The sequence below is a fragment of the Pleurodeles waltl genome, chromosome 12 (genome assembly GCF_031143425.1).
Source record: "Pleurodeles waltl isolate 20211129_DDA chromosome 12, aPleWal1.hap1.20221129, whole genome shotgun sequence".
NCBI classification, from domain to species: Eukaryota; Metazoa; Chordata; class Amphibia; order Caudata; family Salamandridae; genus Pleurodeles; species Pleurodeles waltl.
The window spans coordinates 137,098,585-137,123,482 of record NC_090451.1 but is presented as its reverse complement, the minus strand read 5'-3'; the positions used below and the strand labels follow the sequence as shown (position 1 = coordinate 137,123,482).

General features: G+C 42.3%; 1 protein-coding gene across 1 annotated transcript in view; it reads left to right on the top strand.

Annotated features, from left to right (window-relative positions):
* The window catches only part of LOC138267088 (hydroperoxide isomerase ALOXE3-like), a 126,346-nt gene that overhangs the window by 87,531 nt on the left and 13,917 nt on the right, over positions 1–24,898 (top strand). Inside the window, exons 9-12 of the mRNA XM_069215934.1 lie at positions 74–160; positions 245–414; positions 3,680–3,801; positions 22,719–22,819. Of these exons, the coding sequence (XP_069072035.1) occupies positions 74–160; positions 245–414; positions 3,680–3,801; positions 22,719–22,819 (480 nt within the window). The remainder of the gene's footprint in view (positions 1–73; positions 161–244; positions 415–3,679; positions 3,802–22,718; positions 22,820–24,898) is intronic.

The following is a 24,898-nucleotide window of genomic DNA, read 5'->3' as shown; positions in this document are numbered from 1 at the left end:
AACTAAATTATCTTATTGACCCTGTGTCTGAACACGGGTTGACCCAATATGTTTTGCCTTTCTCCTTTTGCAGCTTCTCATTCCTCACCTGAACAATACGGTACAAGTCAATATTCTTGCGCGCACGGGGTTACTTGGCACAGGCATGGCTTTTGACCGGGTAAGAACACTTTCATTTTATGAGCTATTGCTCATGAAGTTACACTAAATTTGTTCAATGTATGGAGCATTTGTCTCTTTCCAGGCCGTTGCTACGGGACAAGGTGGGGTACCTGTACTCCTACAGCGAGGGCTCGAGAATATGACCTACAGTGACCTCTGCCTGCCAGATGACCTCAGATCCCGCAATGTGCTCTCGCTACCCCAGTATTATTATAGAGATGATGGACTTGAAGTATGGACCGCAATTGAGAGGTATGGTGGGGAGCATGACAGAAGGGGGTGGAGTAGAGGTCATTCAAGGCACCTGATGGGAGTTCTAGTGTGTGTCAGATGATGGTGGGATGTATGATGGAAACAATGAAGATGAATGGTATGATAAGGTGCATGGCTAGATATCTGTCAAACTTCATATAAAGTGCATGATTAGGAAATTGAAGGCAAAGGACATTCTATTTTGCATGTGAGGAAGATGGGAGAGGAGTCTGGGCAATGCGTATGAGGTATGGAGATAAAGGGATGATTATGGCAAAGCTGAAAAGAAACAATCAGTTTTACAGTACTTATAGGGTCCACCGGAGTGTAATGCTAGGCTGGTTGCTGGGTAGCGTCAGGTATGACAAACATTAGGTTTCTTCATATTGTATTTATGCTTTATTTTAACATCACCATTCTATAACTCCAAGTGTCTTTGGATAAAAAATATGAAGATTATTTGTATATGCGTAGAATAAATGTCCACAAATAGAACTACCATGAGCCCCTCCATGAGTGTTTTTATTAATTGTTAATTGTGAACATGGGCGCGCACACACAAACACACAAGCACTCTCCAACACTCACACACACACACACATACACACAAACCCCCTCAGAGCACAAAGAACAAGCACAACACTGCCGTATCTTCTCAACAATGTTCTTTAATAATTGGAATGCTGCATCTCTCCTCCACTAAGGATAGGGCAAGAGGCACCAAATAATTTCGGAGTACACGTGTGGGACAGTGAGTTAATTACTGGAGAATAGTAAGGACAAGCCTAATTGAATGACTACCTCCTTAGACTTGTACAGACCTTTATATACAGAAAGATAAAGGGCCCAGTAAACATCTCAAAGAGGTTTGTGAATGAATGCTCTTCTGCCTTTTATAACAGCAACAGCATCAATCACCCTTAGTAGCAGATTTTGAATGAGTGAATAAAGCTTGCTTGGTGGGTCAGGTTTTGTCGACTGTGAGGCTTAGAAATAAAGGATTCTATGGCAAATTTGAAATTCAGTTTATAAAATTAATTATTCATAGAATCCGGGCTCCATGTCTCTCTTTGTGATTCGCTTCTCAGGATGGAGTCCCGTCTTTTGGGGGATAGAAGGTTGGGGAAGAATATCATCACCGATGCCACCTTCCATAGTTTACAAAATCCTCCATGTAGTTGTTCTGGGTCTTCTCTTAATCCAGCAACTAATTAGAACTATAGGTGTAGTCCCAAGAACCTCCTTACTTTAAACCAATCACTTTAAAGACACCCTAATGATGTAATTTGTATTAACTATGTGTTAAAAATGGCTTAAAGGGGTATACACCCAGTCCAAGTAGGGGGCTACCACCCTAGTCAGGGTACGTCAGATACACACTAAAGATAACCTGTGCTCACCCTCTGGTAGCTTGGCACAAAGCAGTCTGACCTATCTCAAGAGACAATATTTAAAGTATTTATGCAAGACACCCACACAATTACACAATGAAAACATCACAAAAAAACTACACACAGGTTTAGAAAAATAGATCATAATGTTATAAATAAATCAAGACCAAAAGAATAAAAAGCGTATTAACGTTTAGAAGCAAATAGCACTTTAGGTGTTACATGGGGTCGCAGTGGACCGGGGCGAAGTCAGCAGAGCAAGCTGCCCGAGAAATAGAATGGGCATTATGTGCCTCTTCCAGCAGGCAGGGGATGCATCAGTTGATGCAGTGGTTCTGGAGGTTCTGCTCAGGCACCAAGTGTGATGCGCCTATTTTAACCTGCAACAGAGCGGATGCATCAGTAGCCACCTACAGCAGGCAGGAGGTGCGTAAATTTCACTGATGCAACCATTTGGGTCCACTTTCATTGAACCAGGCACAGAATCAGGAGTGAAGAGTTTGATAGCCCTGAGTTTTTAGCAAAAGGAGGCAAGCCAACAAGTCCTTGGGACACTGAAGACACCACGACCAACATGGAATTCCTCCACTTCCAGAATGGAACTAACCCAAACACCACACTGCGAGGCAACCTCATCCTGTTTTCTTTTAAGGAAAACAGGCTGCATTAAAACAAACCTGCTTTATTTAAAAAGCAATCACAGACATGCTGGTCTGCTGACTCCAGCAGGCCACCATCCCTGTGATTTTTGGCCATTCCCAATGCATCCCAAATTGTGACTTTCCTCATGAATATTGATGAGGTAGGTCCATTTATGACCCACTGGGAATCGTTAAATGTGGCTGAGACACATTAGTACATTGCTGTTTGCAAGTTCCTAATTGCGAATCACAAAAATTCACAATTAGGAAGTTGCAAACAAGTTTCTTTGTACAACTGGCCCAAAAATATTGGCCTCAAATTACGATCAGTATTTTGCAACCTGTGGTTAGTACGTCTGGCCCTAGATTTTATTTACAGAAAAAGTATACTGTGATGTCTCATAGAAGCAGAGATAATTTAGTGCTGATTAATAATAATTGAGCCCCCGTGAAAGAGAACTCTTTCAAATGGATTTTTTTTTAATGACATCCTAATTAGTCATGTGCAAAGATGCACATCTTCATAAAATGTGTATTTAAGCCACGTCAGCTTCGCAAATGGCAAAGTTGACAAAGTTTTATACCAACTGGGATCGAAAAGGGGCCATACATTTCAGCAGGGACATGTCTACTGCCATGCATGAGCAGGTGCCCCACCTTGCAGAAGCGCTTTTACCTTTTACCCAATGATAGGACGGGCAGTAGTAGGAAAGAGAACAGAGGTCATTTGGTGGATGGCTATTGTGTTTCCCCTCTGACACTCAAATGTCAGAAGGGTAACACAATCTCCCTGCATCATGTTAGTACATCCATGTTTTGGGGAACATCCAACCTCAGAGAATAATGGAAGTGGGTGAGGTGGGACTGCATCACCCTCAGTAAATTCAAGAGAACTTCTCCCTTCTTCAACAAGTTTGAAATTCCACGACTTCTCCCGAGTACTTAAGTATAATTAAAACTTTTTCCATCCTTGTTACTAATAAAGTTACTTGAATGAAAAAGGACATATCTGTTCTTACCTTTTCCTCCTGGTATGTTTTCTTTGAATTAATCATCTTATTTTATTTCACATTATCCTTTACCACACCATGATCCACGTAATATCTCTAATGAATGTTGGGCCACAGTGTTTGTTATGGGGAAAGAGGTAAGGGTGTTGAAATGCTTTGACTGGTGCTATAAGAGGCAGAATGTCCCCACTAATGAACAATAACTGTTGTATTCACCTTCTAGGTTTGTACTGGGCATAGTGGAGTGTTACTTTAAGAGTAATACCTCAGTGCAGAATGACCATGAGCTGCAGGCCTGGGTGAATGAGATCTACAAAGAAGGCTTCTTGGAGAGAAAATCCTCCGGTAGGACCCAACATACATTAAAATGAGTATACATTAGTTAAGAAAATATAGAAGAAATTGCAACTCTAAAGGGACGCCTCATTAGATTGTATTGTCAAATGCAGCCTATCGTCATGTTACCCCACAAAGTCTATCAGTTCGGACCCAGGCGGAGCTGTATTTCTCTAAGCACAGCTTCTAACACTGTAGGTTGTTTTGAAAATCATGCTCTGTTGCTGTCCATATTAGTTCAGACACTGCCTTTTCAAACGTAGGGCCTGATTACGACCATGGCGGAGGGATTTACTCTGTCACAAACGACTTCCTAGTCCTGTCCTCTGTATTACAAGTTCCAAGGGATATATGTTTTTATGTTTGTGGCAGAGTAATCCCCTCTGCCAACATTGTAATCAGGCCCTAAATCTTTGAACTATTCCAGGCTCTTGGGAACAAGAAGATAAGTAACTGGATGTTCTTACTCTGATCCCTCCATACACTTCCAAAGGGGCGACCAGATTGCTATCACTTTCATCTGCTTATGTCACCATACAGATGTTAGGACCTACAATGACTGTGTTAGGTGCCATGGACGATCCAAAAGCACACAGAGCTCAATGTGGTACCCAGTAGAGCCTACTTTCTCTACTGGAACCCATCTGCAGGAGCTGAAGGGTGCACAGTGTGCTGGAAACAGAGGAAACTGACTTCAAGACAAATAGAAAAACTGCAACCGGACGTTTCTTCATCCTTCCCATTTAAAATATTCCCTGCGCCTGGGAAGTGAAGAAGGCCGCAGATTCCGGTTAAAGAAGCTCCAACGGAGGATACCCTGGAACCAGTTATAAAGTGACAGATTTCACAAACAAGTCTCGTCATATCAAACGTCACCATGGTATCGAAGACAGGAAGAAAGGTGGCCTGCCTGTCACTTCATTGGCACAAAGCCACAACCTAGTATCGGGCAACGCGAGTAACGTTTAGGTGCAGAGCAATAAAAGTGCTTCCAGGTCACTGGTCCGCCAAGGTCACAGCTGCAGAGCACTGAGCGTTCCTTCTTCATGGAACACTTTTTTGGATATGTTAAAACCGTAAAATACCCACTCTACAGTCCTGCTCAAATATTTTGACCACGAAGTTGTTACAACAGGGAAGAGGGTACTCGCATGTTTGACTATCGCTTGCACCCGTGCTCTGCTGGTGACTTTCAACCTCTAGAAATGTTCCAAGTACTAAGGCCCATATTTATACTTTTTTTGCGCCGCATTTGCTTCATTTTTTGACTCAAAAGCGTCGCACACTTACACAATACAATTGTAAATGCAGCGCTAAAAAAGTTAAGAATATGGGCCTAAGTGTCCTGGGGCGAACCCCTAGCTCTGCCCCACCCATGCTCCATCAGCGGTCAAAAGGAGCTCAATCCCCCATAAATTCAGAATGGGAGGAAGCACCACCCTCTTTGTAGAATTGCTCCTTCGAGGGCGAAAAGCAGAGGATGCCTAGTTCCAGGTGTACCGCAAACCAATGGGGTAGTTTTCATTATTGACTTTCCATTGGTTCCTATCCAAGGGCTGTTGTTCTCTTTTAATAGCTTCTGATTCCAACATTCACTTTTAACTGTTTGTTGTTTTTTTAACCGTAAAATGTTCCCCTTTTAAGTGCATAACCTTCTTTAAGTCATTTATTTGTTAAATGTGCTATCTTTATGTTGCTGCACTTGTAGCACGCGCCTTTGTCTCAGAGGAAGGGCTTGCTGCTTATTTCAGGCTACCAAGGGTGAGCAGGGTATGCTGTACAGTAATCAGTTTACCTGGTAGGAAGAAGATTGTTTTGACTTTGTGGGCGCTCAGCCACATCTCATTGGACTGCAGCATCCTTGCCATGGCTTAGCAATCCTCTTGCAATAAAAACAGAGCAAAATTAGTTTTAGTGGTCTCAAGATATCAGTCAACGGAGCAGAAGATCACAAGTTCTGCCAGTATGCACAACACACACCGAAAAAGCCAATATGTCTAACATTTGTAATAAGCAAAGTGCTTCTTCTTCGATTGGAGAGTTTGTGTGTTTGGGTTTACAGTGGGTAAGTGAATAAATGCAAATTGAGTCAACAGCAGGACAAGAGGGAGGATGAGTCAGCATTGAGGTGGATGGCAGATGTCGAATATATAAATTGAGGGGCAAATGCATGAATGGGGCTATTGGATTGGTAACTGTATGAGTAAATGTGCACATGGCTTTAGAAATTGTTGATAACTTGGATTGATGAACGAATACGTTCATTTATAAGTCCATATTTAAGGAATGCAACTTGTTAAAAATGTTTAGAAGTCCTTGGGGTCTGACTTTCCATCAGAAATATGAGCTGCAACTGGCCACTGTTTGTTAAACCATGTACAATGTTTCAGCCCACTCTTTGTGGCTTAATTTGCAAATAATTGTTAGTTCATGTGATGGATGCCTGCAATATACCAAGAATTACCATCGTAATGCCACAGATGGCATTATTCTAGGGATTTGTACATATGGACATTGATGCCAGAGCCACCTTTGAGCACCATTATGATAAGGGTGCTTTAGCAAGAAATGGGATTCATTATGAAATCATGCTCAATTTATGCTCAGAAATAATGTTATTATGCTACAGGCAGCAGATGGGCACCACCATGCCACTAATGTTTACAGTATGATACCAATTCCAAATACTATACCATTCCTAGCAGTATGTCAGATGCTGCTGCCATCATCCCGTGGTTGCCCAATTTATGCCAACAATTATCACCATTATGACACTCGTGTGATTTTACTACAGGTGGATACATTATGTAATGGATCTCCATACCAAGAATTAGATTTATTGTGTCAAGAATTAGCACTTTAATTCCAGGGCCTTAAGTATTTGTCACATTAAAGGTGGTGTAGCCTGGAAGCTCAACAAGATGTCAGCACTCTGTGAGAACTCCGGTGGCTGATGGAATAATCTTTTTCTATACAGACCCATCTCATCGACCCAGCAGGCAGCAATCAAGGAGCGGATGTAGATGGCATTTGAGAAGCAACTGGGGGCTCCAGAATGGTAGCGGCACAAGGGGGAAGGTCACAAGCCCCAGAGGAAGGACACCCATACGTGTGACCTGGTCCCATGCGGAGGGTGGGGTGGTGCTGGCTGGCCTGGGAGGATTTTGACAGCCATGGCATGGCCCTGTGTGATGTCGGGCATTGATCTTGCACTGGCAGGAATGGCCAGGTGCCGCAAGTAGCTGCACCACCTGAGCCTGTGCCACGCAGGCCTGCCACAGTGGTTGACTCTGAATCATATTGCCAGGCCCGGCCATCTATGTGAGTACAGCTAATGCTACATACTGTGGAACACTTTAAATTCAGAAAATGGCCCAGGGCACTACCACAGTGCCCACTTAGACTATGATTGTCACCTGCACTCCACAATACAGCAGCTAGGGAAATGGCACCCACTGGGTAATAGGAAAGTGCCCTGTGCCTGCAGGTCACTTGTGCCCCAGATTAACGCAAGCGACATAAACACTGCAATGGGCAAAGGAGATACCCGCCAGGGCAGGATAGCATTTGAACCTACAAAACGTCCCTGCACATTGGATGCGGACACAGAGGTGGGTCACAATAGTACACCTGGAGGTTGAGGTCCTGAGGAGGTGGAAGGGGGCAGTGAAGGCACTCCTAGAGACTTTGAATAAAAACTTGGCTAAAATAGATGGCAAGATTAGTACACTAGCCATGAGACTAGTTACAGTGCAGAAGAAGGTAGAAACTCATGAACAGTACTTAACCATGGCTGGACAGCAGATCTCTGATGCAAATGATACCCTGGTAGGTGCAAATGATACTCTGGTAGGTGTGACCAAAATGCAAAAGAACACGCTGGTGGACTTTTAGGCAGTGAAGAAGAGGAATGAGTACCTCAAAGTCAGATCCCACGGAAGCAATATACACATCTTGGGAATGCCAGAATCCACAGCAATAGGTAAAATTAAGGCATATGTGGAGAAACTGATCATGGAAGTCTTTGATGCAGCACAGCTGTCTTCTGTGTTTGTGATGGAAAGAGCAGTTGTGCGCCAAAAAGTATAAATACGACCCTAAATGGGTTTGCATTTAATACACGGGTTTGAGTGGTTGCCTATTGTGGCTTCCTCTTGTATCCTACCAATCATCCTGTGTGCTTTTACTTTTTGTATCAGTTTATCCAGTGTTATTCCATTTATATCTATTTTTCTTACCTTTCCTTTTTCTTGCTTTTTCTTTATGAATGCTTCCTCGCCTAGCTTTTGCTGGCTTGTAGATATTAACCTCTTGTCAATCTCAACTCTTCGTCCTGATGATGATCCTCTCATCCTTTCAATGATCGAAACGTTGTCGACTATAATACCATCACTCAATGAAATATTTTAATGTTTACATTAGTGTTGGCACTTCGTAGGAAGTGACTGTAAGCACTAGGTTTTATCCTGTCGTGTGTATAAGCTTGAGTGATTCTTGTACACACACACATTTGTTTCTTTGTTGAAAATAAATATGATTACATTTTGTTAACCTGAGTATTTTTAGTTTGTTAATTGGTTGTCTTGCTTTTTTTCTGCTTTGAGGCTCCCACATGTTAATTATGTGATTTAAACGTATACGTATGATTATTAGACACAATTCATAGGTCCGAGTGAATTTCTATGCATAACATTACGCACTGCACGAAGGACCATTGTTTTTTGAGAAACACAAAGGTCCCTCTTTACCCATGGGGTTTTTACCTTGTTTGATAGAAAAAACACACGTTTTGCCTAGGTCATCCGCATACTGCTACTCACACTACAGATATGCTCTCAGGCAGTGGGTGGGGGACACTGTTGAATAGCGAGCTAGGCATCCCGTGTGTTGACTCAGGCTGCCTCCATGGTGGTTACTGCGTTATTGCAGATGGGTATTGGCAGGGAGAGTTCTCTTGTGTAAATCTGGGTACAGAGAAGGGACAGTTAGCTGGGTATTTGGGACTCGGTGTGTATAGGGAATGGGAAAAGACAAACAAATTATGTTTACAATGGCAGGAGCATGGCTTGGCAGCACAGAACAGAAATATTTCAAACACATTTCAACACCAGGATCCTTTGCCATGTATGAAACAGACTAAGAAACCATTAGACCCATGATGTGGAACGTGCAGGGGCTAAATGACAGATGCAAAATGTGCCATGTGCTAGCCTATGCCAGCATACGTCTAGTGGACATATTAATATTACTGGAAACCCACATTCGCTAGGGGAAGTCAAACTGGTTGGCATGCACTTGGGGTGTCCTTTGGTACTTTACACACTACTCTGCTTACTTAAAAGGGATAGCCATAGTAATTCGCAAGGGGTTCCCCTATGAACACATCACTGACATAGCGGACTCAGACGGTCAATAAGTGATTGTACATTGAGTGCTAAATCATGCTCACCATAGTGAGTGTGCACGACCTGAACCATGATCATCCTAGTTCTTCCATACAGTGGGGGCATAGTGCAGCAAACGGAACCCCCAAGTGATCATATGGGGTGGGGACGATAATGGCACAATGGACAGAATACCAGACAGCACAAATGTGAGAGACAAGCAACAATTGGGGATGGGAAAGGCACAAGTCCACACTTTGTAGCAACATGATCTTCAAGCTGTCAGAAGAGCTATACATCTTGATGAATGGCTGTACACTTTCCACTCAGCTGTACACAGGACATCATCCAGACTGGACTATTGGGTGGGTTCCTGACATGTGGTGAGATACACGCAGCAGATAGAACGTGTCCCTCGTACTTACACAGTACACTCCCTGGTAGTGTTGACATTATGCATCCCTGACTGCCTGCAGGTGACTATGGGCCTGATTCTAACTTTGGAGGACGGTGTTAAACCGTCCCAAAAGTGGCGGATATACCACCTACCGTATTACGAGTTCCATAGGATATAATGGACTCGTAATACGGTAGGTGGTATATCCGCCACTTTTGGGACGGTTTAACACCGTCCTCCAAAGTTAGAATCAGGCCCTATGTCTTCAGAGAAGAGATCAGACAATGGATGATTGAATACTTCTGCTAAATAAAGACTCAGTGGAAAGTAAGGGGGTTCTCTAAGAGGCATTCAAGTTGGTAATTGGGGGAAGTGCATTGCAAAAGGACATGGCATGCTCAAATTCATTAGGGGTAGATTGCCCACACTGGAGCAAGGCCTCCAGAGCCTAGAATTGAGGCAAATTGCAGATCCCACCCCCTCATTACAAATGAACATACAACACACCCTCATGGCATAGAGGGAAGAGGCAGAGGTGGAAGTTCATTACCTAGGGAAATAGGTGATTGTGAGAATATATGGAGAGTGAGAGCATCTTGAGCACACCTTAGCCAGTCCCTTAAAGCAAAAATGGGTGGCTGATCACATTGCTACTATTGACATAGGAGAGGGGCACACAGCCCATCACCTGACTGATATATTGGCAGCATTCACAGATTAGAAAGCTAGACTATATAGCTCCACATGCAATGAGTAGATTCGCAACATGAGCCGGTATCTAGATGCAGTGACATTAGCATGGGTGGAGATGGCTGAAGGAGAGATACGGTGTTCCCTACTTATGGAGGAAGACATTAAAAAACCAGTTATGGACTTGAAAGCAGGCAAAGAACCTGGCAGAGATAGTGTGACAAGCGTGTTTTATAAGAGTACGAAGACCTTCTTTCTGCACACTCATTAGAAATATACGGAGAGACCGTACTGAAGGGTGAGCTTCCCCCAACAGTACAGGAGGCAAAATTGATAATACTGCTGAAACCATGGAAGCCTGAACACAAGTGTGGATCCTACAGACCGCTGTAACTCATAAATTTGAATAAGAAGATACTGGCTAAAATACTGGTGACTTGCCTGTTGCCACTGATGTATGGTCTGGTTCTATCGAACCGGTCCCCCTTTATACCTGGATGCTCGACAGTGGACAATTTGAGAATCCTGTTCACCACGTCGCATCAGCTTGATCCAGAGCTGAACATTGTGGTGGTGTTTCTTGACACAGCCAAAGCATTTTATTCCATTGAATGCCCATTTATGGTTGTGGCCCTCACCAGCATGGGATTTGGAAACACAATGATGTGCTGGATTTTTCTTTTGTATGCATGCCTGATGGCGTGTATATGGATTAATAGGCAAGTATCACATCCCATAGCTATCCAGCATGGAACACAGCAGGGTTGTCCCCTGTCGCCCGTGGTTTTTGCTTTGACGAATCAACCACTGGAGTGTACAGTATGCAGAGCTCATGGCCATAGGGTTATACGGTTTGGCACGCAGCACCTACTGATCTCCTTGTATGAGGGGATGATTGTTTTTGTGCAGGAAGGGACGTCTTCACAAGAATTGTTTTCCTCTTTCTATGTGTGCTGAAAAATGGAGCACACATAGAAAGAGGAAAAAATGGGGAGAAATATTTTTAGGTGGCATAGGAATCTGACGCATTACCAGACTTGTAAATCTGGGAATGCGTCAAATTCCTTCGGGTTCCATGGGTGTTACGTGGGAGCACCTCAATCAACACCCACGAGATATCCCTTTCATGCAGTGTTATGTGTGAAAGGGGTCCATGTTTAGAAGGCCATGAAAAGCCATTTAAACTTTAAAACAAAATGACAGTCCGGTGGTGCAGTGTGCCACTTAGAACTCGTAAATGAGGCCCTAAGATTGATAAAATTGCAACTAATGTTGAAAACTGGATAAAACTACCCCTGTTCACGGTGGGTAGAGTTGCAATGATGAAAATGGTGGTATTACAACAACTATTATATCTGTTTCAGAGCATCGATATATAGTGCTCAATAAGGACTTTTTTCAGTAGCATAGGCCTTTAATGAGGCTGGAATGTACTCCAGAGGACATTAAGCCAAGGGGGTTTGCGGTGCCGAATTTCGACTTAAACTACCTGATTGAAGAGGCCCAGTATGCCTCTCACTGGTTTCAATATTACTGCAAGGTTCCACACAAGGGGTTAGAGAAAGCCCTGGCAAGCCCCAATAATCTCAGTACAGTAATACTGAAGGACCCTAAAAGTTCCACAAATGAAATTCGTGCAGTTAACTGTACAATGTGGGCATGGCACAGGCTGGCTACAATGTGTGTGATCCACAATATATACTCACCACACGTGCCTCTGGTTAAGAACCCCCAGTTTGAGATTGCATTTGAACCACTGTCCACTAAATGAGTGGTGGCAAAGGGGATCTGTAAAATAGTAGACCTTTATAAGAAAAATACTTGCCTCACATAGATGGATTACATCCAGGGGAAATATCTCTGTGAAACTTCTTAAACCCCATAGCCACAGGCTTCTCAGTGTGCCAATATTAATAGTTGTGCTGGCTTATCCCATCGTTTTGTGGGTTGGACTTATTAGGGCTTTTTTAAAGACATGCAGATTGTTGTGCGATTGTCTTTTGGAGGCACGGTGCAGTGCTTCCTTCATACATCTGATATCAGTCCTGGCTACGCTCCTCTCTTCTTCACTCAGGAGTCTATGCTGCTCCCTCTACCCCTCTGTGTGTTATCGCAGCCTCCCGTGCTGAGCAAGCATCCTCCCACCACCACTGCCCAGGAGCGTATGGCCACAGTTGCTGCCTCCATGATTTCAATGACAATTTTCATGAGTAATGACGATGCAGAAGTCTTAGTGTCATGGGGAGGAAGTGCAAATCTTGCTGCACACAAAGAATGAAGGTGCAGGTCGCTGCGGGCTTGATGGCTGAGATCTGCTTGTTACTTACTGCTGGAGCTCAGATGTAGCTGGTGCTATACCAGATGTCTAAACTGCAGTGCATGATCCTGGCCTTGATGTGTGAGGCTATGACACTGGAGAGGCTTGTTGTCATACAAGATGGAAGGTTGTGCACAAGCTTGTATGGCAGAACTCCACAGAATTCTGTTAAGGTTTTAGCTAACTCCACAGAATTCCACGGAGTTGAACTCTGCAAGCTCTGCCCAAACCCAATTGGCACACTGTGCCAAAGAACACCTTAGAAGCAGTTGCAGTGCCAGTATACTCCTTCCAGAATAAGGCTGCCTCAGTGAAGAGAACAATCACCATATCCTTGCCAGGGATGTCAAGCTGCCTGCCAACCTCTGAGGTGACTTTCTAAGTGGTACAGGTAAAGTCAATCATTAAGGAGGGAGGGCGTCTCCAACTGTGCTGGGATCTGAAGCATTATTCAGAACACCTTATCCAATAAACAATTGGTAAGCATTTCACGTCACAAGCCAAAGCCACAGTACAGTCCCTGAGAATTAACAGCAAACAAACAAGAGTTTCCCTAGTTAAACCTATGATGATGACAAAAGTATCCCTACCCAATCCAGCAACATCACCCTTTCACACCATTACATGAATTTGTTTAATCTGTTTCACACCATTACATGAATTTGTTTCATTTGTTTCACGCCGTTATATGAATTTGTTTCATTTGTTTCATCCTATGTTGTTAGTAGCAAGGATCTGAATACCTGAGTTCTGATCCTGCTTGGCCTATAGGACACATACTATTTAATAAACTAATAATAAGCTACTGATTTAGCTATCAAAAATGGCTTCCTGTGAAATTCTGGGCAATGATCCTCCTATATGCATAGTATGAGCAAATGCCCCCTTTTACGTGGTCCCTCATTTTTTGCTGAATTTTAATGCTGCTTTTAGACTCTGCACACTGATGCCTAGTGCCCAGTGTATATGCTCTGACCCTTAAAATGGGTAAAAGATGTCTAACAACTGATTAGCATATTTAACTTTCCTGTAAGGCCGCAGTATATGGTGTAGAAACTGCACTAATGGCATGTAAAGTTAAATGTCACCTACAGAATACAACACGTAGTGTGCCATCCACCTGTGTGACACAGGAAAACACGGCTTCACGTCTACCATTGTTGTCTGTCTGCTGCAGTTTAAACCTGCAGCCCGATCTGTAAAAAATAACCCTTTAAACAGGGTAAACCCTTCTTTTAAAAAATTACTGCAATGCCACCCTGTAGGCCATGTCGCCTCCAAGGTAGGGCACATGGTATTTAAAAGTGGGATGCATAGAAATGTAATGTTACTGTTGGACCTGGCCCTCTCTGTAGGATCACCCCCAAACATTTTACCTTCACCCCTCGTGTTTTCTTAATTTGTTTAGTTGGTATAATGTCTATGTGAACTTTACCACTGTTAAACAGTGCTAAAGTGCTTGTGCTCTTGTTTTAAAACCGGCCTACACCTAATTTTCACATTTAATCTACTTGTACGTCTCTGTTAAATGGTACTACATGTACCGAGGGCCTGTAAATGAAATGTTACTAATGGGCCTGCAACATGTCCCAGGCCTGTCACTGCAGCCTGTAGTGCAGTTTTAAACCACCATTTCAACCTGGCAAAATAAATGTTTTGCCTGGCCTAAACCTTCCTCTTTAATTCTTAGTCACCCCTAAGGTAGGCCATACAAGCCCATATGGCAGGGTGCATTGTCCTTAAAGAATAGGACATCTGGGGTTAGGTTTTACATGTTCTAGTAGTGAAAAACACCTAAAGTTTTTTTTTTGCTACTGTAAGGCCTATCTCTGCCATTGACTAACATTGGGTCAACATTATTACATTTTACAAGTGCTAACTAGATTAGGAGCGTATAAAAATGTCCCGTTTAGACTCAAATCACTTGTAATTTGAAATCCTCTTTAATGGTAAAAGCAGATTTTAGGTCACATTACTGAAAATGCCCCTTTTAGAAAGTTGGCATTTTCTTATCCTAACCATTTGGGCCTTCTGCTAGTATTCTGGTTCACATGACAGTGAATGGCTCTTCTGTTGGGCTTTGAGTATTCCTTCCAGACTGTGACACAAAATGGGACTAGGTGTGAACAGGATAGGCCAACCTGCCAGGATAGCTAGAAACAGAACTATTCCCTGCCCCGCTTCCACTTGCGTCCCACATACACACAAAGGACTGTGACACCAATCTTTTTTTCACTCCAGTCTTCTTGGAGCCTTGACAGGGGAACAGAAGACTTTTTCACAACCAGATATGGGGGTAGTCCCTCCACAAACAAAGGCTGGTACAAGGTGTACCTAATTATCCCTCAGAACAACGCTCTAGTATACTTTTGGTTCTGTAGGCATTACAGAAGAAGGACTGCCTTGTACCCCCAGAGGACTGCCTTGCAGCTAGCAAAGAACTGTGCTTTTGCTTGAATACTGTCTTTGCTTTCTGAGAAGGAAGGCTGGGTTTGCGCTCTTCAGCCTTGGCCAACTTCAAGGTTAAATTGGCTGACATGCTGTTTGAGCTACAAGAACACAACAAGCTCCAGAGGCCTGCCTGCACCTGCCCAGCTGACCTGCTTCACTGGACCTACCTGGACCTGCAACTGAACTTGTCTGAGCTCTTCTGGCTTCTGCTAGAGTGAGTTGCTGATCCGCAAGAGGTGCCTTCCTAGGTCCTGGACCTTTGACTGGCATATGTTGAGATCCTCTAATGAAGAAAGAAGAAATCTTGAAGTTTTGGGGTCTTCATTATGTGAGTGGGCCATTTTACACCAAGACTCTGGTGCCTGTGATGACTTCTAATACGAAGCTCTGGTGAGCCTATCTCTTCACGCCACAGTGACTGTTAGAAATGACTAGCAATTGCAATGCGAGATCTACACTTTGTGTTACAGCCAGTACGAAACTACATCAATGATCGTCTGTGACATCTGACCAGATCTTCGCAATACAGCGATAATCATCCACAATGCCAGCCCTGCTCTTTACGCTACAGTGATTACCATCTGCAATGCTGTCCCTGATCTTCTCAGCCTCCTTCACCATGAAGGGATCTCTTTGCACTGGACACTGAGAATGTAACATTTTCAGTGAGACTAACCTGGTCCCTGTATCTGGCCTGCATTCAATCATGGTCTGCCTGACCATGTGACTTTCCACCGGTTTGGCATGACCAGGTGACCGCAAGTGGCACTTTGTGCTTTTAAGTGCTCTAGCTAACTATACATTTGAAATTGCAACTCTCTAGTTTTACTGACTGGATTTTTGTTCTTGTGGTATCATTTTATTTATTAAAATGTACTCTAATATTCTGGGTTTCATGTTTTCTTCTTATGTAGTGTTTTTACTTTATTACTGTTTGTGTATTGCATTAATACTTTATTCATTGCTTTTCTAAATTGTAAAGAGCAGCAAGTCCAGTCATACAGCACCTCCCCCCAAAAAAGTGTGTCACTTATCCACTTTATAATCCTGATGTGTGCACAACACCAAATGCACCTGCTGCTCCAAGATGTGTCCCCGATGGAGACCAACTATCCAATTCTCCTAGCTGATGGTTCAATGTAATATAAATGCTTTGAATTCACTTACAAGTCCACAAATATTCATATTTAAGTCCTTTATTTTTTCATGTTCTTCTGCATCAATAGTAAATGAAACACAGCCAACGAGTTTTGTTCACTTAATGTGAACTTCGTCAGAGCTGCAATACAAACATATAAAATATAATACATCTGCATCACAATCCACATCTGTGCATGCATTAATATTTTCTATCCCCCACGTAACAGGACAGAAAGAGAAAAAAAAACAAAAAGGACCTTTACTTTTTACTTAATACAACACCCTTATTAGTGACTTCACTTGAGAAATGTAGATCGTAAGCCTGTATCAAAATCAACATATGAAAAAACATTATGGGTGCACTGTATGTGTCACCCAAACATGTATGGGGATAAGGGACTTGTTTTAAGGTTATGACTTTAGTCTCACGTAATACATCATCAATCTATCAGCATTATTTATTTTTCCCATAAGTAATGCGTGTTGACGTAAATACTAAAAAGCAATAACTGGGAATAGGTGAAGATTCATCAATGAGATAGGTTACTTGTTATATGCAATTATTATAATGGATGTAACTGCCATAAAGCCACAAGGTCACTTCAGTAGACACATGTAATAGAACATATATTTTTTACATATGGACTATTACTCAACTAACACACCTAAAAGATGCAAATACAGGAGAGGCAAAACCATTAGGGATTGGTTGTGCCCTAGCTATATAACGATGTCGCGTGGTACTAGGAAATGGCTACCAGACACCAACATGTAATGATTGTAATATTTGCAAATTTGGTAGGAGTAGGACCAAACAATTTTGCTACGATACGGGGCACATTCATGAGATACAATATCACATTATACATAGAACCACATTTTTAACATACATCATAAGTTGTACTTGTGAAATTATATATGTGGGTAGCACTGTGAGGGCATTGGAGCTCTGAATTCTGGAACATATTAGGGCCATTAGGAATAAAGATAGAAGATATCCTATCATGGTGGAGCACCATGCGGGGAAGTTGGAAATAAGGTTTCATGGCATCGATCATGCTCACTTGTATCCTAGGGGTGGGGACAAGGTGCTATCATTGAGATGCAATGAAGCAGGGTGGGTTTGCCATCTTCATCGTATAGCAATGGGCCACAACACGGATGATGAGTTCCATTATTGTTATTGTTATGATTTTGCTATTGGTGGTGGTCACAGACCCATGTATTTTATTTTATTTGAAATGGTTGGTGGTTTTGAATTTTGGAATTGGGGGATTGGAATTTTGTTTACCACATGGTACGCTTAGGTAGGGGCATGTTTTGGAATGAGAAATATGCCTATATGTGGAGTTGTTGAGTGACTATCAATGAAGGAAAATTGGAAATATGAAATCTTTGCTACAGTGCACCCCAGGAGGTGGATTAGAGAATGTGAATGGACCTGGTTTGAATAGGGTCTAGCTCATTAAACTATAAGATGTGCCGGTATGTAAGATGAACAATGGTGAGTTATATAATATTGCATCACGTTGAGTGGCTAACAGATTGTGGGTTTGCGATAATGATTATATTACTCTATTCAGTGGGAATGAAGAAACATGGTAACAGATTTCGTGAGCACTGACTCCGTGTGTTGGAAGGTGTGATTATGTTTGGGCAAATGATTTAGGGATGTTGTATTGAACACGGATTTTGTGGTGCCTCGCAATACAGGGGCGTTTTGGTGTTTAGTTTGAATATGAAAAATGGGGATAACGCTCGGATTGCGGAGACCATTGGCGAGATACTTTAAAGCATTATGATAAAACCGCCACATTGATTGCACTTAGAAAGGATGTGGTTAATGCCTCTGTGCATCCCAAAAATAAATACAACATAGAGTTTGGTGAAAATAAATGATAGAGAATGAGGAATGGTAAATCATTTATGGCTGTTGCATGCTTGCAATACGAGTTAAGGATAGAGAGGCTTGCCCTCATAAAACAGCGGATGTAATCGCAGGAGTCTATTGCTATTGCTTAGTAGTTATGACAACTAAGTGCTCATGATAATAATTTGATGACACATGTACATTTTTATCTAAGATTATAATAAGTCAGACAATGGGAGTAATAAGGTGGTTTTAATTAAGTGCATCTTTTAGGTGTGTTAGTTGAGGAAAGGTCCGTTTGTAAGAATATGTGTTCTATTGCAGGTGTCTACTGACGCGGGCTAGTAGCTATATAGCAGTTATATTCATAGATTCAATCACTTATCATATGAACTGTAACAGTACACTCCTTATTGAAGATTCTACCCAAGATTGAATATAGGTGCGAGTATTGAGTAAAAAGTGTTTTGAAATACATAATGCTAGGTAAGATTTATAATATGTTGATATCATCTACTAATGTAGGGAATTCTAGATGTGATTTAAATTGTATATAAAAAGTAACCTATCCCATTGATGAATCTTCACCTATTCCCAGTTATTGCTTTTTAGTATTTCTGTCAACACTCATTCCTTATGGGAAAAAAGATATAATGCTGATCGAATGATGATATATTTTGTGCGACGAGAGTCATAATCTTAAAACCAGTGCCTTATCTCTATACATGTATGGCTGACAGATACAGCCCATAATGTTTTTCCATATGTTGATTTTCACACAGGCTTACGCTCTGCATTTCTCATGTGAAGTCACTAATAAAGGGTGTTCTTTTAAGTAAAAAGTAAAGGTTCTTTAGTTTTTTTCTCTTTCTGTCCTGCTACGTGTGGATAGAAAATGTTAATGTATGGACAAGTGTGGGTTGTGATGTTGATGTATTATATTTTATATGTTTGTATTGCAGCCCTGCCGAAGTTCACATGAAGGTTAACGAAACACATTGGCTGTGTTTCATTTACTATTGATGCAGAAGAACATGAAAAAATAAATGACTTATATACGAACATTTGTGGACTTAGAAGTGAAATCAATATGCTTATATTACGTTGGTGAACCATCAGTTACAAGAATTGGATACTTTACACATTGCTTTTAAGTTACGCCTGACTGCTTTGTGCCAAGCTATTAAGGGGCTAAGCACAGGTTAACTTGGTGACTTTTGAGGTTTGTCCTGACAAAAATTTGCATTTGTTGCCTGAGTGAGGCTTTGACTCTTCTTAACCAATAACCCAATTTCTTATAATTACCATGTCCCTATAGGCACAAGCCCTCATAGGCTATTTTCACTGTGCAACGCTCTGCCTGTCCTACGAGAAAGCTAGAACACAGATTAAATTATTTATTCTACTGTCTATGGTTTTGGTATGACTAGAAATATAGATCAACCACCGTTTTAATATTTAATAAAAGTCCAACTCTATAGTAAAGTTGGGTTATTAATAAATATTTAGGAAAATGAAATTGTAGAAAGTAAACTTTTCTCTACCTGAAGCTTCTGCAGGTTAATTTACATTAACTCTCTAGCAGCTATCCTGCCAGACAGATTGACCTTAATGAGATGTGAAAACTGTTCCCAGAGAGGAGACAATAGTCTGGGCATAGAGACGTATTTTATTTCCCCTTGCATGAAGACGAGTTAGGGTAGCCCAGGAACTTAATTAGCTGATAAAGAGGGCTGCACTTTGACCAGTAAATGTAAGGTGAGACCAGGAGAAGGCACACCTTTGTTTATTGGCTTGCTCCAAACCCAGTGGAAGGGAAGCTACCCCAAGAACTGGTTTTGAGTAACCACAGAGTAGGGGACCCACTCACTTCCCTGATTACACCTCTGGGTGGGCACACACGCTCTGCACAAGTTAGAAAGTGTTCCCCTATCTTGAATTTTATGAATAAGGCGCACTTTGCAATTGTATACAGTAGGGCAACTAAGAAATGGCTGAAAAAATTATAGGTTTGTCCCTGGGAACTTTTACTGGATTGGAATAGCCAGGAGGTACGCCCATTCACTAGCAAGGTCCAACCATGCACACAAAGCTGCTCCTGCCAACAGTTTCTAGACCTGTGGAAGAACAGAAGAGAGACTCCATTTGCTGTTTGAGACCTATGAGGAGACCTGAAGGGCTGGACTTGGTCCCCCTTGCAGCTAGGACAAAGATGTGTAACCCAAGGTTCAATTGGCTGAGTTCTTGTGTAGTTTCAAAGACAAAACAAGCTGCAGGAGGCCTTTTTTCCCTGAAGCGCTCACCTGACCAGTTGCAACTGGACCTGGACCCTGCTTGTGGCCTCTGCTGGAGTGCGTTTTAACACCTAATAGCTATCCCTCTAGGTTCTGGGACCCTTGGTTTTGTGTAACTGGACTTCTACAATCTCTGAAAAGCTGTAGGACTTGGAGAAATTCTCACTTTCAGCCACTGGAGTCTTGGAGCCAAACAGCCAAGTTGATCCGGGCAATGCGTGACTTTGCTGGGCTGAAGAAACAGGTTTTTCCCACTTGGAGCATTCCGCAGCAGCAAATCTATTTCAAAAGGCACTCAGTGAGATGGAATCCAGTCGCATGGAGCTCATCATCAGACTCAGCCTGCAAGCATTGTTTTGCTGGCAGTTTCTAATGCTCTGAAACAGCAACTAAGTCAGAACATGGAAATCTTGAATGAGTGAAAGATCTAAAAGGATCCTGTTGATAAGAGGACATGTGAAATTTGAACTTTCCCCACTCTGAGATTTTACTGCCAAATCAAAAGGCGTCAGTGGGACCTTGTCCAAAGGCTATCTGGCTTCATGAGGAGTACTTCGGAAACTCTCTTCAGCCTTGCCCCGCAACAGAATTTTGACTTCCATTTCAGAGACCAAGGGCTCAATTTCGACCCTGGCAGTCTATTGACCACCAGGGTTGTGGTGGCAGTCGGACCGCCAGCACTGCCAGTTTTCCTACACAGAAGGGTCTGGCAGTGCTGGAGGTCCTAATCTGCCAGGGCAGCGCTGTAAGCAGTGCCACCCGGGGGATTATGACCCCCCTCTCTGCCTGCAGTTACATGGCAGTAGGACCACCATATAAAGGCTGATGGAGAAGAGGTGGAGGGTGACCCAGGGGGACCACTGCACCTGCCCATGCACTTGGCATGGGCAGTTTAGGGGGCCCCCCTGGCCAGCCCCATCGCAAAGTTTGCTGTCTGCTTTGTGGACAGTGAACTTTACAACGGGTGCTGATGCACCCTACGCACTACAGCAGTGCTGCTGGCTCGATTATGAGCCAGAGGCAATGCTGTAGGTCATTTCCCGCTGGGCCTGGGGCCAGGAACTCTGTTTCCACCCACTGACCCGTCAGGAAACTTGTAATGGCGCCCGCGGGGAGGCGGCTGCTCTGATGACAACCTGCCCGTCAGGACTTTGGCGGATGGTTTAAACCATCTGCTGAAGTCATAATGACCCCTAAGTTCTAGGGTAAAATCTTTATGAAGGATGAACCTGCTTGGCATACCCAACCTGTGCTCCATCGAGGCTCGCCTGGAATCACTTCTAGATCTCAGTCACCTGTGAACAGTGACTACTAATTGGCACTTACTTTTTCAATCTGCTTTTTCCTCTTACATTTCTAAAAAAAAAATCATATCTCCGGTTCTCTTTATTAAGTTTTTGTCATTTTGGTACATTCAGTTTATAAATTTTTTTGTTATAAACTAGAGTGGGATTGTTATTATGTTTTGTTACTCTTTAACTGATATTTCTAAATGTTTTACACATTTCCTTTAAGATAAGATTGTCTGCTCTGTGCTACCACTACCAAGAGATGAGCTCAGGTTTAAGTTATTGAAACCTTAGTCTGGGCCTAACAGGGTGGCAATTTGATTACTTGTGAAGGACAACCATTCACCATAATTAATAATTTATTTTCTTACAAATAGCTCATGGACAAATTATTTGCAGTTCTCCATTCAAATGACTGTACCAATAAAGTTGTAGAGGCATTTACAGCACTAAAAAGAACTACTGCTTGTATCGTGGACTAATAAATATGCGAAAGACACATCAACTTTTGCCACTCTAACTGTATCGATAGTGAACACTCTTTGACACAGCTAAAGTTGCATCTGCTCAGACCAAAAAGGAGGCTGAATGTCAGAGCAGATTATCCATGGACGACATTTGCTTCAGCAGTTAGGGACCACTAGTCCCTTGATAGGAAGCAAGAAACAGAGACTCCACAGGGAAAACATCCCTGGGCATTGCTTTTTGAGCATCTAGACCACAAAAAGAAACAAAGAATGGTGACTATACACCTATGTAGTCGGCTTAAAATCCCTTACAAAACCCAGGGTAAGACATGGAAGATACACAGACGTTCTGAAAAAACAGCATCACCATTTAACACAGGGATGACACCTCCCCTCATTTCTCTGTGTCTCTTGCATTCCCTTTGTTCTTTCTTTTATTGGATGCGCTAACAGTTATTTTTTAAGGTTTTCTACTGTCCATTTAATTGTAAAACAAATTATTCTGTATTATAAACATGATTCAGTTGATGCATATTACATTGTTTCCAAATGCATGCATGGATACATTTCATTTAAGCATATTTGAGTAGTGTACTATTCTGATCATTGGTGATTGAACTTTCTTAGGTATACCAGACTCACTGAAGACCCGCTTGGAGCTGGTTGAATATTTAACCATGGTAATTTTCACCTGCACTGCTCAGCATGCTGCGATCAATAGTGGACAGGTAAATAAGAAATTTGTTACTGCCCTGGAAAGTTTTGCTGCATCATGTTATGTCACTCACCACAGTAAGACATTAATCTGATTTATGTGTCAGCAATAAAACTGGTTACCCACTGTTGTGATGTCATAAAGGCCTTCCAGGCATGGCTGACGGGGCTCTCTGGGAGTCTGTCTGAGTAGCTCTGCTTGCCTGTTATGACTGAAAGCAGAAAGCACAGCTGCGGGAGGGGGAGAGAAGGCAGGGAAGGTGGGAGGGGTTGGTCAAGGATGACATGTAAGGTATTTTCTAACCTTTGGGACAGGGATACATAACAGAGGCCATGTTATGTGTGGTGCAGGGTGCACACATTCTAAACAAGCATCATCTCAGTTTTAAATGAACAACTACTTTTCCCTGCTACTACCTACTCTTCTTTTCCTGGACCCTCAGTATGGCTCTTTCTTTGAGGTGGCTGTTAGGTATTAATAGGCGGCATCAAAATACTTATAAGCAACATTTTTAATTAAAGTCTGAATTTTGGAGTCAATAAAGAGAGTTTAAAATATTTATTAAAATAATCAATTAGTAATAATTTTTAATAATCAATAATGTTTTATTAAAACATACATAAAGTGTGTCCTGAATCTGTCCCTACTCTGTTCATCTTTGTCTTACAGAATTAAAGAATACAAGTAAAAACCAAGTATTATCATCAGTTTGGTCTGGGAATATTACGCAAAAAAGGTTAAACAGTACTTACTTTCCTACTTTAACACAGCTTCCCACGTTTATCAGTTCCAAGTACTTCCTGCTACCATTCTACTCTACAACACTTTTTCAAACCCATTCTGTCTCAATACAATTCTCAAATTATTCTACGGTGGAATGAACAACTATCTCATACCCTGATAACCCAAGAGCAAGGCAGCTTACACAAAGAGGTGGTAGCTGATAATGGCATCTTCTTCCGTTTGAACTTAATCATCTGCCCTCATCAGCTCTCTGCAGTCGGCTCTGCACAATCCCTCTACGGCTCAGCTACAGTCAGGGCCGGCTCTAGGGTGGCGTGACCGGTGCCACCTCACAGGGTGCTGACTTTGCGAGGAAGGCGTCGTGTTTGCTAGAATATTTTAGTTTTAAAAGCTCCTATTGCACCTTTCCTTGCCTCCAGCAATATTCAGGCACCAACAAAAAAACAGCAAGATAATTCTGATGATTGATGTTCTGTCTAGGGAGAGATTGGAGTTTTCTCTAGTGGAAGTTTTAAGGTAGAGCAGGGGGTTAATATGCCTCCTGCAAAAAAAAGTTACCATGCAGATCGCAAAGTGCATATAATGCAGATAGGTCAGCGGGTTACTGCTTTTGTCAAAGAGATCCCTTTGTTGCTTGCAGTTTATAAGTTAAAATCCTAAAATAAAACAGTGAACTATTAACTATCATCAAATAACTGCATGCATTCAACAAAGTATAGATGAGAGCTTTCTTATTTTTCCCCAGACTTTCATTATCCTAATGTTTCAAAAAGGGTTTAATTGGGTATAGCCATGGTGTTACATTTAAAATTCTGAGTTTGTGCTCTCCAGATCAAGCACTCAAACTACACTGCTTACCAGTATGGATGGCATGTGACTCCTACACCTTGTAGTTCTCTGGTCTTATGTAACATTTATGATACACTTATATACACTTGTATGATTGGTTGTCTCTGTGTAATGTGTGTGAACTGTAAAGTGCTCTGACACCCTACACTGGAACAAGAAAACTAATGACATGCATCTGCGAGAGATTGGTTATGGAGACTTGAGGGGCACTTTTAAAGGGTGGTAGTGAGATCATCCGTGGCGGGGTGGTCATTGGGGGCACCAATAAACATTTTCACACAGGGCGCCGCCAGCGCTAAGGCCGACTCTGGCTACAGTCATGGTCTCTGGGGGCTCAGCTACCATTCAGCTCAACAGCGCCTACTCCCCTTTCCCTCTGGCACCTTTTTATACATTATTGATTGTTGCAATTATTACCATTTGGAAACATTTTCTTGAGATGTTGCAGATTCACACAATGATTGTCTTGACAAACGGAATGGGTTTGATACATGCCCTT